This window comes from Sceloporus undulatus, chromosome 1 (assembly GCF_019175285.1).
Source record: "Sceloporus undulatus isolate JIND9_A2432 ecotype Alabama chromosome 1, SceUnd_v1.1, whole genome shotgun sequence".
In the NCBI taxonomy this organism is placed as follows: Eukaryota; Metazoa; Chordata; class Lepidosauria; order Squamata; family Phrynosomatidae; genus Sceloporus; species Sceloporus undulatus.
Genome location: NC_056522.1, coordinates 315,532,364 through 315,547,419, shown reverse-complemented (window position 1 = coordinate 315,547,419; position 15,056 = coordinate 315,532,364). Strand labels below are relative to the sequence as shown.

The 15,056-nt window shown below is 41.3% G+C and overlaps 1 protein-coding gene across 1 annotated transcript in view; it reads right to left on the bottom strand.

The window, feature by feature from the left end:
• Positions 1-15,056, bottom strand: part of PCNX1 (pecanex 1) — a 145,337-nt gene that overhangs the window by 23,913 nt on the left and 106,368 nt on the right. The window contains exons 19-25 of the mRNA XM_042459931.1: positions 12,821-12,926; positions 12,505-12,597; positions 9,085-9,235; positions 8,653-8,794; positions 7,413-7,590; positions 6,233-6,341; positions 3,910-4,039 (exon numbers count right to left, since the gene is read on the bottom strand). Coding sequence (XP_042315865.1) covers positions 3,910-4,039; positions 6,233-6,341; positions 7,413-7,590; positions 8,653-8,794; positions 9,085-9,235; positions 12,505-12,597; positions 12,821-12,926 — 909 coding nt within the window. The remainder of the gene's footprint in view (positions 1-3,909; positions 4,040-6,232; positions 6,342-7,412; positions 7,591-8,652; positions 8,795-9,084; positions 9,236-12,504; positions 12,598-12,820; positions 12,927-15,056) is intronic.

The following is a 15,056-nucleotide window of genomic DNA, read 5'->3' as shown; positions in this document are numbered from 1 at the left end:
TGGCTTCCCTGTGCATTCTGACCCGATAGTTGTTGGCATGGTCCAGAATTTCAGTGTTTTCAAACAGCATTTTATGCCCAGAATGGTTTATAATACATTCTGTTACTTGTCCAGGAAAGCAGCCAAATGGCTGATAAGCCAGCTAGTTCTTAAACGAACAAACCCTCAGATAGCAGAGTCAGTGCAAGCAACACAGTCTTGGAGATTCAAAACAGTATCAGCAGAAGGATTACCAAAGAGTTGTCAGACGTTTCAAGATTCAAGGTATCAGATAGGCAGGTCGATAAGGCAGTCCAAGGTCAAGGTTTCCAGATAATCAAGATAGTCAGCAATCTAGGAAACAAGGATTTGTTCCAAGAAGCCACAGGAGCCAGAGATAGAGTCTTTCCTACAGAAAAGTCAGATAACCACTGGTGAAGAGGCACACATGCCCCAGCTGCCTAAATAGGTAAGCAGCAATCCTTCAAGTGTGTCTGATTACAAACGTGCTTCTGATAAAGCCTCTATGATCTTCGAAGGCCCTCTCTTTCAGCTCGACGCTCCCTGAAGTTAGGCACACTTCCCAGATCCTCCTCTATGTCCACAGCCTCGGCCCCAGGCAGACTTGGCCGCTGAACCTCTTGAGGGGCCACAGAGTCTGCTCCATCAGAGCTAGGACCTGCCTCAGGCTTCCCAATTACAGGTTCACATCCCAGGGCCTCTGGCTCATCCTCTGAGTCCTCCGAGCTGTCCGCCAGGCTGGGCATGACACTACTGCTGATTTTTCTGGCTGATTCAGTCTGCAGTCTCGCTTGTGTTCCTTGATTCATGTTTGGACTCTGTGTTTGGTGGTCCCTATGTAGACTTGTCCACAGCTGAATGGTATTTGGTAAACTCCTGCAGCCATGAGAGGGTCTCTTCTGTCCTTTGCTGATCGCAGCATTTGCTGGATTTTTTTTTTTTTTTTGTTAGTTTGTAGATTGTCTGGGGGTTCTGTTTCCTCACCATTTTCCCTATTCTGTCTCTGACTCTGATGTATGTTAAAATTACCTTCCCTTTGGTTGGTTGGTTGTCTTCACTCCTATTAGTTTTTCTGGGTCTGGCAGCCCTCCTGATGTCTGAGTTGGAGTAACCATTAGCCTGGGCTGCCCACCTGCCCACCCATCAAAGCCCCAAGACTGCTGGGAGGTGAACGACGCAGCATGTAGCCCTAGTAATGCAGGCTGCTTCTTCCACCCCCCCTCTAGGTCTAAGTGCCACGTAGTTCACCTCCGAACAGCCTGGGGGCTTCAGCAGGTGAGCAGCCCTGTCTCTTTCAGCTGGACGAGGCAAAGGGGAGGCCAGGAAGGGTTCTGTCTCACTCACGTGGGGCTGGAGGGAGACAAGGCTGGCTGGCCGTCGAAGCCCCCACACCACTTAGAGGTGAATGATGTGGCGGAAGTGGAGAGGCTGTATACCTCTGTTGCATGCTCACTGGTGCCCAGCTGAGATTGCAGCCCAGCCTGAAAAAAGGCCTAGACCCCCTCCCAGCCTCATGTAAACTCAGGTCCCAGGAGGGTTCCAGCCGGGGGGGGGTCTACTTTGCAGTGTCTTCTCACCCAGGAAGTGAAGCAGCCAGCTCCAGGCTCCGAGAAAAGCCCTGCTATAGAGATGAGGAAAAAGCCACAGCATGGCAGTGGTGGTGTGCTCTGGAGGACTTTTGGGGGGTCCAGGAGCAATAGGCACAGAGCTCGCATGTGGAGCCCAACACTTTGCAAGAACACTCTGCTTGCCTGTTGTAAGTCTATTTTACTTATTCCCCCTCCCAATTCCTTCAAGCCCCCATATTTTATTTGTATCAGTCTTTTAAACTGTGAGCCGCTGTGAGCCTGTTGTCCCCAATGGCGGCACGGCCACCATATTTTACCCTCAACCTATCCACAGGTCATAGCAAAATTCCTAATTTAGGCTCCAAAATCTATCCTTGATTTATACATGAGATTGACTTGTAGTCGAGCATATACGGTACTTTCTGGTGGGCCTATTCAGATTATTTTTGAAGTCTGAATGTTAAAGTATGTATTGACTGTTTTTAATATGCATTGATTTTATATGCTCTTTTAACTCATGGTATGTGTTGATATGTGTCTAATTTGTTGTTCATTGTCTTGTTCCACAGGAAGAGGCAGGTAATAAAAATTTACTGTTGTTGTTGTTTACAAAGAGATGGTTTACAAAGTAGCAGTGCATACTGCTCTGTTGCTCCTACAAGACAAATGCAGCACTGCTGCCCCCAGTACTTCATTTTTCTATTTCTCCTCCCAAAGGAATGCTGCCAAAGACCCCAGTTATAAGCACTCCAGTGTGGTTTTTCTAGGCATGGAAACACAGATCAAGCACAGTGACTATTGCAGACCTCAGCATTCTCTCTTTCTGAGCAGGCAGACACAAGTGAGCATACCTGGTCCCTACATCTCTTCTGACTGAGTACTGCTGCTCTAAATTGTGCTGCTGGTATTAATCTACACATAAGCACACTGCCGCGGAGTTTTCACACATTCATATCAATAAATTGCTAGTTTTACTGAAAGGAAAGGGAAGTTGTCTTTACTTGCCTGCACAAATTCACATCTATTTTCACCTTTCACACACGCGCGCACACACACACACACACACACACACACACTGCTGAAGCAGACAGATGGCCACACATGTGATAAAGCACATTTCTGTGGATTTCCACAAATATGCCAGTAAAAAGTGCACAACATTTTTCTGTGGACTTTAAGAAGTTCTCCCCCACAAAACCACAAACTCCTGTGAATTGCATGTGGCAGGATCATATTCTAGCTGATTGGAATTGAGTGTTTTAGTCCTGTAGACCAGCCCTAAGTGTTCTTTGAATCTTGAGTGAGGTTTATATGCTTCTCAGAACAGGTATCCCAGCAGTGAAACTGCTGGATGTAGTCAGAAATTTCCAGTTAGCAATCTTTCTCCCTCCCAATATTTTTGAATGATAATAGTACTCTCATGAAAAGGCCACATAATCAGGAAAACCAAAGTTATAAGCCTAAATCCAATTCTCGGTCCCAAATAATTGAGACCCATTGAAACAATTTGACCATTTTACATCAAGGTTTAATTTTCATTGATTCAATAGATCTATTCTAGCTGGAACTAATAACTCGATTTAGGTTATAATTGCCATGAAAATCCATTTTAATGATTAATAATAATGTGAATAATAATAAGGTGCAATAATAATAAGGTGAAATGTTGTTAAATTATAGGAGAATCAATGATAATCGGAGTCCACCAATGTTTTTAAACTTTTCAGGCTATCTAGAAAAATATTGATTGTCCTAATTTTTCACTCTAAAATTTAAGTAATAACTTAAACGTCACAGATAATGTAACTTTAAAATACTCTCATTGGATTTCAAGTGAAATTATTTTTCATTACATGACTGCATAAGAGGTTTATCCAAGCATCTTAGAGTCAAGCCAGGTTATTCCTGATTTTGTACTGTTCATGAAGTGAGAGATTCTGGTAGTTGACTGAAGTATTTCCACCATTTTTGCTAATGGTCAAATGAAATGAAAATAATAATCAGATGGAAGAAATGAATGGAAACTGTTGCTTGAGAATGAAAAACATTAATCCCATTAGAAACAGTTAAATTGTTTGTCATATAAGAATTTGCCTTATTTCCTATACAACACGCTGCACTATTCTGAATAATGTTTTTGAACATTTTTGAAAATGTTACAAATGTGCTGCTGTCAATATCAGTAAAAAGCATCAAAGTAATGTAAATACAAAAAAAGTACTTTAAAAGCTTTGTAGGAATCATTCCAGTAATTGTATTCAGAAATGTTACAATTTGTAACATTAAAAAACGCATTCACTGCTACAAAGGGATTCCCCTTTATGTTTCCAATGTCACCTACTTGTAGTCTCTCTCCCAGAACTTGACAGGTCTGACGTAAGAAGTGATGAATATTGCACTTCCCAGAAATGGATTTAAGGGGGTAGAGAAAAATGCAGAGACAATTGCTTGAACAAAAAGCATTGCAGAATCTATATGGTGATAGAGTTAAGGATAAACAAGTATATATGGCCATCAGGGCAGGACAACACAGAATAATAATAGAATCAAAACAGCACAATAATAATAGAATTTAAGAGTTCTATTATAACCAAGACTCCACAGCACCACAGCTACTGCATACAGGACAAGAATATTTATTGTGGTCTGTAATGAAAGCTGACAGGAAAGAAACATTTCATTGAAAATATCATGCTGGGGGAAATTTATACTAATACCACAGACTGACAAAAAGACAAGTAAATGGGTCCTGGAACAAAGGAAGCCTGAACTCTCACTAGAAGCCAAAACTAGACTGAGCACTTTCTCATTATAATATATAGCTATCCTGACCCATGTAGTATGAGCTGGAAAGTGTAGGAAGCCAACTGGAAGCTCATTTGAAATATGGTGCTCAAGAAGAGAGTTCTATGGTTTGCCAAAAAGACAAATAAATGGGTCGAAGAGCAAATGAACACTGAACTCTCCCTTGAGGTCAAAATGACTAAACTGAGGCTACCATGCTTTGAACGTATCATGAGATGACATAAATCACTGAAAAAATGGTAATGCTTGGGAAAGTGGAAAGGAGAAGCCAAAGAGGAAATCCCTATTACAGATGAATTGATTCAATAAAGGAAGCCATAACCTGCCTGGCTGTTTATTACAGAAGCTCATGGAGATCTCTCATTTGTAGGATCACTGTAAGTCGAAGATGGTAAAGGTAAAGGTTCTCCCTTGACAAGATTGTCTAGTTGTGTCCGACTGTAGGGGGTAGTGCTCATCTCAGTTACTAAGCCAAAGAGCCAGCATTGTCAAAGACGACTCTGTAATCACATGGCCATCATGACTGCACAGAACTTTGTTACCTTTCCACCAAAGTGGTACCTATTTATCTACTTGCATTTTTACATGCTTTCAAACTGCTAGGTTGGTAGACCTGATAGTAAACAACAATTTGCAGCAGACATACTATATACTACATGCTACATACATATGTATAATTACATAGCACTCTTCTTGACATCACACAATGCTTTACAGATGAAAATGAACTGAGGAAGTGAGTGATTTGTCTTTTCTCCTAGTAATACTCTTTTCCAAACATCCAACAAACACAAATGTCCTCTGAATCAAAGATTAAAGACCCATCACTTTGTCACAACACCAAACACAAAAAATGATAATCATTTCCCTATTCACTTATTGTGATATTATTTACTGTAATTAAGATATTGGAATGTTTTTTTCTCCTATGATTACATACAGCTAGGTTTCATACATCTGAACTTTCAAAAGGACATCGGGTCCCAATGGCAAACCTGCTCCTGCCTAGTTCAGATCCCTCCCACGTGCAGCTGCAGGGAGCGCGCCATGATCCCAACCCCGGAACAACTACACTGCAGACATGGGGACGTCACTTCCAGGATTCTGCTTCTGGGTCAGAGGGCGCTGCCACTAGTGAAGCCCGCGGTTGCCCTGTTGAATTCGGGCATTGCTTTCCCCGCTGCCTTGTTTGTTCCCTGATGACGAGCCCTGCAACCAATTTAAATGCTGTAAGAGAGACTATGGATGTTCTTCTTGAAATATCAAGAATACTAAACACCAGACTAGATATGGAGAGCCATTCTATTTGTGTACAACTTTATGAACAAGGAATAAAGCCAGAGGCATTATTTGCTGTAATTAAGGAACTATGCGAGGCTACGGAAACCTTGAAGGCAAATCAAAATATGAGAAGCTGACTCTGTGGGAGCTTTACATTGAGACGAAAGTTCACATAGGAACCTATCAAATGAACTGAAGACTGTCTCTTGTTTAGGACTATAGAACACAATCACTGCTTATGCTGGTTTCTGTGCACTTCTAAAATCTTTACTGAAAAAGAAGAAAAACCATCATAATATAATAAAAGAATGTTAAAATGTTTGCTAGCAGATAAATTCTCAAGCTGTCTTGTTTTTATTGCATATAATGCATTTTGAAATTTATAATTATGTATTCAACAAATCTTAATCATATTGGCAGTCTTTCAGTAATTTCATATACCTTATAGACCGAAAGTGTGCTGAGTCATAACCCCTTAAAAGATTCTGTCTTCATATTGAAAAAAATCCTTTTCAATGAAGGATTTAGGTGAAGACAAACATATTTTTTAAAAATGTAAAAAACTTTCAAAAGGATACGAGGCACTGCAAAAGGCTGGGCGAAAGCATGGAAAGCAGATCCCCAGGTGATTTGCCAAGGAGCAATGTAAGTGTACACAAATCTCAACTTGTAAAAAAGCTCCCAAAGCTGGAAGGAAAATATAAGAAAATATACATATTTAATCATCACTGGCAATACAGGAGCAATGGCCGATCTTGTAAAATTGAGACACACATATGATGATTTCAACTTCAAAGAGAAAACAATGAATGGCATCTTACAGACTAAGAAATAGTAGTTTTATATACACTACAAAATTCCTTGAACAACCTATGCAGTCTCACTAAAATAAATGAGCAGATAGATAGATAGATAGATAGATAGATAGATAGGTAGACAATGTTTAATTTCGGACTTTAAAAAAAGTTTGTAAAAATTTATATACAGTATGCACTCCCTTGGAGGGTGATAGAGTCTCCTTCCTTGGATGTCTTTAAACAAAGGCTGGATGGCCATCTGTCAGGGATGCTTTGATTTGGATTTCCTGCATGGCAGGGGGTTTGACTGGATGGCCCTTGCGATCTCTTCCAACTCTACAATTCTATGATTCTATTCTATGACATAAGAGAATGCCTGATTCAGTTATGTAGACTATAATGTATATCTGATTCCACAATGATATCCTGAGAGTTACAGTCAAAAACGTAACTTTCCTAAACTGATTGGAATGGCACACTTTCCTTCAAGAGCTTCATGTTCCGCAGAAGTGGTGCACCAATGCCAGCAGAATACCTGGCACACACACACTCTTGGAGAGATGCAGCAATGTTACTCTTTACAACAAAGGCCTGTCTCTTAAGGCTTCATATTTTGTGGTAATGGGTGAAGACTGTGAGAGGCAATCTCAGCCAAGAGGAATAAAAAGCCAAAGTTGAACTTTGGGCATGGCTGAAACACACATAGTGTTCCTCCAAATGCTGCATCATCTGACATATTGTCTTGCCTTATCACTTGCCCTCCTCTACCCTGTGGTTTCTTGCTACCAGCCCAAACTCAACGAAAGTGAGGATTCTCTTAGGATATCTTTCTAAGACTGAGGAACATATAACCACATCAGTTGAAATGTTTAGTTTGCACCCAAGAATACTAGAGTCATTGCCATAATATTTGAATGGTATGGAATACAGAGTTTCAGCCATTTCTTGTTTCTGACATTACCTTGCTAAAGAGTATGGACATGAAGAACAAGTCTAGCAGCATTGTCTCCGAGAAATGTTTGTAGTCAAAGGTAAAGAAAAGCACTGTGAAAATGACAGTAACATACTGGTAGGTTGGGTTGCTGAAAGAGGAGCGCAACAGCTTCATGCCAGCTATAGTAATCATTAAAGCACCAATTCTGCAATGAAAAAGATATTTCAAGCATTGTAAACATCTGCTGGTTCAATAACTTGAATCTTTTTACTCATCATTAACACTTTGTATTCTGTCCATTCTTAAATATAAATAGTTAAAGTGGTTACTACATTTTTCACTTTGCTTTGATATACATTCATTGTTCCAATTAAAATGTTAGAAAGCTGCAGCCAAAGAACTACTGGTAGCTAGCCAGTCCATATCAATATATGAAATTTAGCTGTGTCTACTCTCATTAGACTTTACTTTTCTTGCTTCGCTTGTTTACATGCTTCCTCTCATTCACCCAAGCCTTCTATCTTCACATAGTTTATTGATTATTCTACATGTCACAGCCAATTTATATCTAGGTTTCCAGCTCCTCAGATTTCCTCTCTCCCAGGATCTGTTTATAATCTCAGCCCAACCGAAAACTTCACTTCTAAGGTCTGTGGGAGGTTTTGAACCTAGCCATAATGAACATGTTTCCTTCCTTGAAAAAAGCCAGGCTGCATACTTTCTGACAGCTTTGCTTCCTGGGCACGTTGCTTGAATATTCTGTGCTATCCCACTAGCTCTGCCAGTGTCAACAGTTTCCTAGCCATGGGCACATTTTATTTTTTTTACTTGGCCCTGTCTCAAGATGGTTTATAAGATTCACATTTTTCCATTCTAACTTAACAATAACCCTGTAAATTAACTTCAGATAAGAGACTGTTACTGACCAAAAGTCACTAGAACAACCACCACCACCAGGCTGGATTATACCAAAGCCCTATATAGTACAGCATTATGCTTACTCCAGTAACCAATCAAATGAATATAGGAAGCCCACAAGCAAGACACAAATAGGATCAGGAGGAGCTATATAAAACCAAGAGAGAAAAAGTTCTAAGAGACCAGACAAGCAGCAGAGATCACATTTTTGCACACAAATATTTACATCCATCCATCAAGTGTGAATGCACGCATATGTGTGTGTATGCAATTAATGAAGAAAAGTTACTGGACAGCACTATTTTACACATACACACACACACATGTATTCTTGCTCTTTTCTACTCACTCTGTATCCAGTCTTTTTGGACTAGCAATAGCCTTTGCACTACTGCTGAGCTCATTGAGGACTATCAAAGGGTAGATAATATTCTTCTCCACAAAAAGAAGCCAAATATGAAGTTTCTCAAACCACATCACATGTGCTGCATCTAAGAAGAGTTAAGAAAGTACATTATGGAATCAAATAGTTCAGGAGTCTGGAAAGAGAAACAGCAAAGAAATCCAACTGTTGGCTCTGAGCTCACCTCCCCATCCCTTTAACAGAGCAGTCAACTATGTTGTGTTGCTACAAAGGTAAAACTTTTCCTGCAAGGAAAAGATTTCTATGGCAAAAAATGAACAGATGCAGTTCATTATCATACAAGTAATATTTTGTGTGAGGCAATTCCTTAAAATTGCTATAAGCCAAGAGTTAAGAAACTTCAAACTGCAAACTTACTGCGAACTTCAAATTGATAGTATTCCTTGGTTTTCAACAATGGATGAGAAAAACAGTGCCAGGGGAGCTGCTTTCGGAGTTGAGGCAGAACATAATGGGTCATAAAACCAACCGATCCCACCAATGCATAAAGAACATAGCTCAAGACAGGCTAATGGGTAAGCAAAAAGAAAAAAAAAAGACAATCTCAAAATCAGAAAAGCATTTCCCTTCACAGTTAGGCTCTCATTTCATGTGCAGAACAGGAGTGCTGACTAAAAGGGGTCTTCTCCACAGGTTCTCCCTCCCTTGTTGGCCAAGTGTCCACAGCTGATCCCAGTTGGTGTTAGTGATTTTTGTTACGGGGGGGGGGGGGGGGTAAGGATGTCATTTGCAACAGGTATTTGAAAGATATCTCCTTGTGCAAGGATAATATAAGAATCACTGCCCTGCAGGCTTGACCTTGATTGATAGCCTGGTGAACTGCTGAACAGCTGATTGCTTTTAATTCTCTCCCCTCCCCCATTTGTTTTTCAATGGGACAAAGAATAAGACAAAGTAATTGAGATTTTTGTCTTTCTGGTAATATCCTAACTTTCCTCTTTGCTCATACAGTTAGATCTATCAATTTGGACTGAAGAAATATTAGCTAAGCCAATCATGGCATAAGCTATAAGAAACTCTTGGGGGAACAACAAGTAAGAACATGGAGATATAACCATTCTTTAGCCTCTTCTTGGTGTTCAATACTTTCCTCTTATTCCCTTACAGTTTCTGAAATCACTTAAAAGGAGATACAGTGAGTGAACACTATAGCAGTTACAGTGAGAAAGGAATGCGGAGCTTAGGAATGTTAACATCCTGCATCAAAAAATTATAGCACAATTCCCATATCCGTGGGGATCTGTTCCAAGATTTACTGTATAAATGTGAAACTGTGGGTAATAGCAAACCCTACTGGAAGCAATATATAGAATCACACTGGAGGACCTAGAAGTCCCTAGAGATAACAACTCTCTAGGAATCACTAGGTCTTCCAGCGTGACTCCATGGTCAACTTTCAGTAGAAGCATATTACAGGCCTAGAAAATGGCTAGAGAGAACACATTTTTTCAGAGACGGATAAGTGAAACTATGGCTACCAGTTCTGTAGATAAAGGGGTTACAGTGTATAGCAGAAAATTATTGTTCTATGCAAAAGAACAGCAACAGTATAGAATAATTTCATATAATAAATAATAATAATAAAATTTTATTTGTATACCGCCCTTCTGAAAATCAGGGCGGTGAACAACATCTAATAACAATACAATTAGGCAAAAAACCATACAAAATACATTAAAAACAGTTCAATAAAAATAATAAAATTATCATGCCGGCATACAATGCTGACGCGGGGGGGGGGGGGGAATTACTGGTCAGGGGTAGGCTTGTTCGAATAGATGGGTTTTTAGCCCCTTCCTAAATTGGGCTAGGGAGGTGACTGAGCGGAGCTCGAAGGGCAGCGCGTTCCAGAGGTTTGGGGCTAAGATGGAGAAAGCCCTCCTAGAGGTGGAATTATATTTCGCCTCTGGAACTCTTAGCAATAGCTGCCCTGAGGATAGAAGTGCGCGGGGCGGATTGTACGGAGAGAGGCGGTCCTCCAGGTACCCTGGGCCCAAGCCATTTAGGGCTTTATAGGTAATTACCAACACCTTGTATTGCGCCCGGAAGCGAGTAGGCAGCCAATGTAAGTCTTTAAGGACAGGTGTTATATGACTGGCCCTGGCAGTGCCAGTGACCAGACGGGCTGCCATATTTTGCACAAGTTGCAGCTTCCGAGTATGGTACAAGGGTTGTCCCATGTAGAGCGCGTTGCAGAAATCCAACCTAGAGGTTACCAGGGCGTGTACAACAGTTTCAAGGTCTCCCCGGTCAAAGTAGGGACGCAGTTGGCGTATCAGCCGAAGCTTATAACAGGTGCTCCTGACCGTCGCATCCACCTGAGATGTAAGGTGGAGCGACGAGTCCAGGAGCACCCCCAAACTGCGTACAGAGTCCTTTACGGAAAGCGTGATTCCGTTCAGGACAGGTGGAACCACCGCCAGCCCCGGACCGGGGGAACCTATCACAAGTACTTCCGTCTTCTCTGGATTCAGGCTGAGTCTGTTGTCCCTCATCCAGCCCATTACCGACTCCAGAAAGGCCACGAGAGGAGAGACGCCAATCCCGGTCACTGCATCAGTCGGAGACATAGAGAAGACTATTTGGGTGTCATCAGCGTACTGATAACACCGCGCCCCATGTCTCCGGATGATCTCTCCCAGCGGTTTCATGTAAATGTTAAATAGCATGGGAGACAGAATGGCTCCTTGAGGGACCCCAGATGTAAGGGCCCTCTCATCGGAGCGCACGTCTCCCAGCTGCACCATCTGGGACCTCCCGGAGAGGTAGGATCAGAACCACTGGAGCGCAGTGCCCCCGATTCCCACCTCCGCCAGGCGCCCCAGAAGGATACCATGGTCTATGGTATCGAAAGCCGCTGAGATGTCCAAGAGCACTAACAGGGACACGCTTCCCCTGTCCATGCCCAGACGGAGATCATCGACCAAGGCGACCATAGCAGTCTCAACCCCGTAACCCGCCCGAAAGCCGGTTTGAAATGGGTCTAGATATTCCGTTTCATCCAAGATCGATTGAAGTTGGATTGCAACTGCCCGCTCGATCACCTTCCCCAGAAATGGCAATAGCGAGATTGGCCGATAATTATTGTGCAACAGGGGGTCGAGGGAGGGCTTTTTTAATAAAGGTTTTACTATGGCCAATTTCAGGTTTGTTGGAAATTGCCCATCCCTCAATGAGGTGTTAATAATCTGCTGTAACAATGAAGTTACAGCTGGACCCCCCTGTGCCGCTAGCCATGAGGGACAGGGATCGAGAGAGCATGTTGTCTTCCTAACACTTCCAACACTATAACAATACAGAATACTTCCAACACTATAACAATACAACAATACTTCCAACACTATAACAATACAGAATAATTGTATATTATTAAGATACAGTATAATATTAATAACAATGTAGAATAACTTTATATTATTTTATACATTAAGAGCACACACGGTCCAATGGTTTGAATGTTGGACTAGGAAGGACAGGGTTGGTTCTCTACTCAGCTATGAAAACCCACTGGATGGTCTCAGGCAAATCACAATCTTTCAGGCTTAGAGAATCATAGAATCATAGAATAAGGCAATGGAAAACCTGTGGAGAAATCTTGCCAAGAATGCTCAACAAAAGGGTATTAATAAGTCAGAGTTGATTTGAATACACATTAACAGCACAATTCTATACAGTGGCACTGCAGTAATAGAGACCCCGAGACAATATTGTTCAAGATGTACATACAAATGAAACTATGACGATTTTTAAAATTAATAGACAAACCAAACAAGTTACCTGCAGGACCGTGAATACTGTGCTAACATGAATTGCAAAGTAAAGCACACCGATGACGATGCAAACAACAAGATCAGATTGTAAACGTTCACTCTAGGAAGAAAAAAAGGTATTAAAAATATGCCTGCATATCAAAGTGGTCCCTCCATCACTTCTAAGAAAGCAATTTTATAGTAAGACTATGATTCCTCTGAATATTTCGGCTTAAAAATATTAATCAGACCCACACTGACCAAGCATTTAACTCTCCAATATTCATCACTCAGAAAACTGGTCTGGTTTTTTTTTAATCAATCCAAGAATAAAGCTGGCTTACCACTGAATTTCTAAGTTTTTCAGGTAATGGATCTTTAACTTCAGCTAGAGGATCCTCTGGGTTTTTATCTTCTGATGTGGGAAAAAGTTTTGATTGCACTAAAGAGCTAAAAAAAAAAAAAGAAATATTTTCTTTGTGAAGACTGTTGTTTAAGTAGAATCCAAACAGCAGGTGATCCATTTTCTAAATTACCACCAGGGCAAATTTGCCCTTTATCCACTTTCATGAAATGAGCTTCCATATGATATCATACAAACTATGTTAACCTAATCTTATTCTTCCAGTGACAACATTTTTATATTATAGATAAAGAAATGATGGTTTAAATCTAGTCAGTAGTCCTAAAGAAAATAGAATTTTTTAAAGCTGTTTAAGCTGGTGATGTGACTGACGGATTTCCTCCGGCAGGCCATTTCATAATCTGGGAATGGTTGCCAAAAAGGTCCTCTGGGTGGTGGCAGACAGTCTAGTTTTCATAGGTTGCAACAAATTCCTCCCAGAGGACCTGAGTGCATGGATTATACGGATGGAGGCGGTTCCAAAGATAAGTTGGACCCAAACCATTTAGGGCTTTAAAGGTAATAACCAACTGCGCCCGGAAACTAACAGGCAGCCAGTAGAGTGATCTCAAAATCAGTGTTATATGATCTCTTCTAGATTTACCCAAGACCGGCCTGGCTCCCATGTTCTGCACTAACTGGACTTTCCGAACTAAGCACAAGGGTAGCCCCATGTAGAATGCATTACAGAAATTGAGATGAGAAGTTACCAACGCGTGCGCCACAGTTTCTAGGTCCCTAACGTCCAGGAAAGGACGCAGCTGGCATATCAGCTGAAGCTGGTAACAGGTGCTCCTGTTGTCAGTTATACCCACAGAGGGATAAGATGTAATCCACCCTGTTCACCCCATGGCTATTTGTTTGCACTGCCTCTGCATCTCCAGATTCCTCAATAAGTAGGGATGTCTGACATTAGCCCAGTACAGATGGGACTATTGAGTGCCCTCGTCACGTACTAGGGCAGTGATGGCAAACGTTTTAGAGACTGAGTGCTCAAACTGCCCACAGGGAGTACAGATGGGCACCGCCACTGTTACGTGCAGGACGCCTAGCGTCCGCATGTTGCGGCACCATTATGACGTCGTGAGTGCACAATTGGCACACTGCGGCGTTATAATTGCACCCCAAGAAGGACTCACTTTTTGCAGGTTCTTTTTGCTCCATGGGGAAGTCCCGTGGTCTGGAGGCTGCAGATTCCCTGCAGAGCAAAGCTAGGCACCGACAGACCGCCTTTTTGGGCAATCTGTACCGGGCCATAGTTCACATCATGACTGCAGTTAAATAGCACAGAGTGTGATTATATGTCCACAATAGTAGGATAATACTTGATTAGTGTTCAGCAGTATTCATCTACCCATGAATTTAATAAAATTAATGACACTTGCAAATATGGACTGTACTGCACTATTAATGGGTATTGCCAGCTCACAATCAAGTATTCAGCTGATACATATATCTATAAATTATTAACAATGCTCAAATAAATGTATCTCAACACAATTCTTGTCATGGTGTTGCTCAAATATTTAGCTTGCCATAATTTGGCATCAACTTGATGGCAATTAATAACAACAAATATTCAAATTCTTCAGGATTTCATTCTATGCTATGAACATGCTGAGATGGATGTGGTTAACAGCTTTTGACTATATAGACTTTTTAGTCTTCCTCTTCTCTATAAATATTTCAGAAATTATTTTACACAGATAATGGATTCTGATTGTTCCTGGCACATCATGAGATTTGCATCCCCAGGTCTTCCTGCACAATCAAATGGAACCACCACTCAACAATTTTACTAGGCACAGGTCAAACAATCACTTCCTTCCAAAAAAATGGCCTTGCAGCATCACATGTCCTGATGTACAGAAGATATATTTCCAATTTCTATGTATGATTGCGAAAGCTGGACAGTGAAGAAGACAGATAGGAAGAGAATCAAATCTTTTGAAATCTGGCGTTGGAGGAGAGTTCTGCAGATACCACGGACTGCCAAAAAGACAAATAAATGGCTGGGTCCAAGAATAAATCAAGCCTGAACTATTCGTTGAAGTCAGGATGACTAAACCTGAGACTGTCATACTTTGGACATACTATGAGAAGACTTAACTCACTAGCAAAGGCAATAATGTTTGGTAAGGCAATAGGAAAAAAGGAAGACCTCATTACAGGTGGAC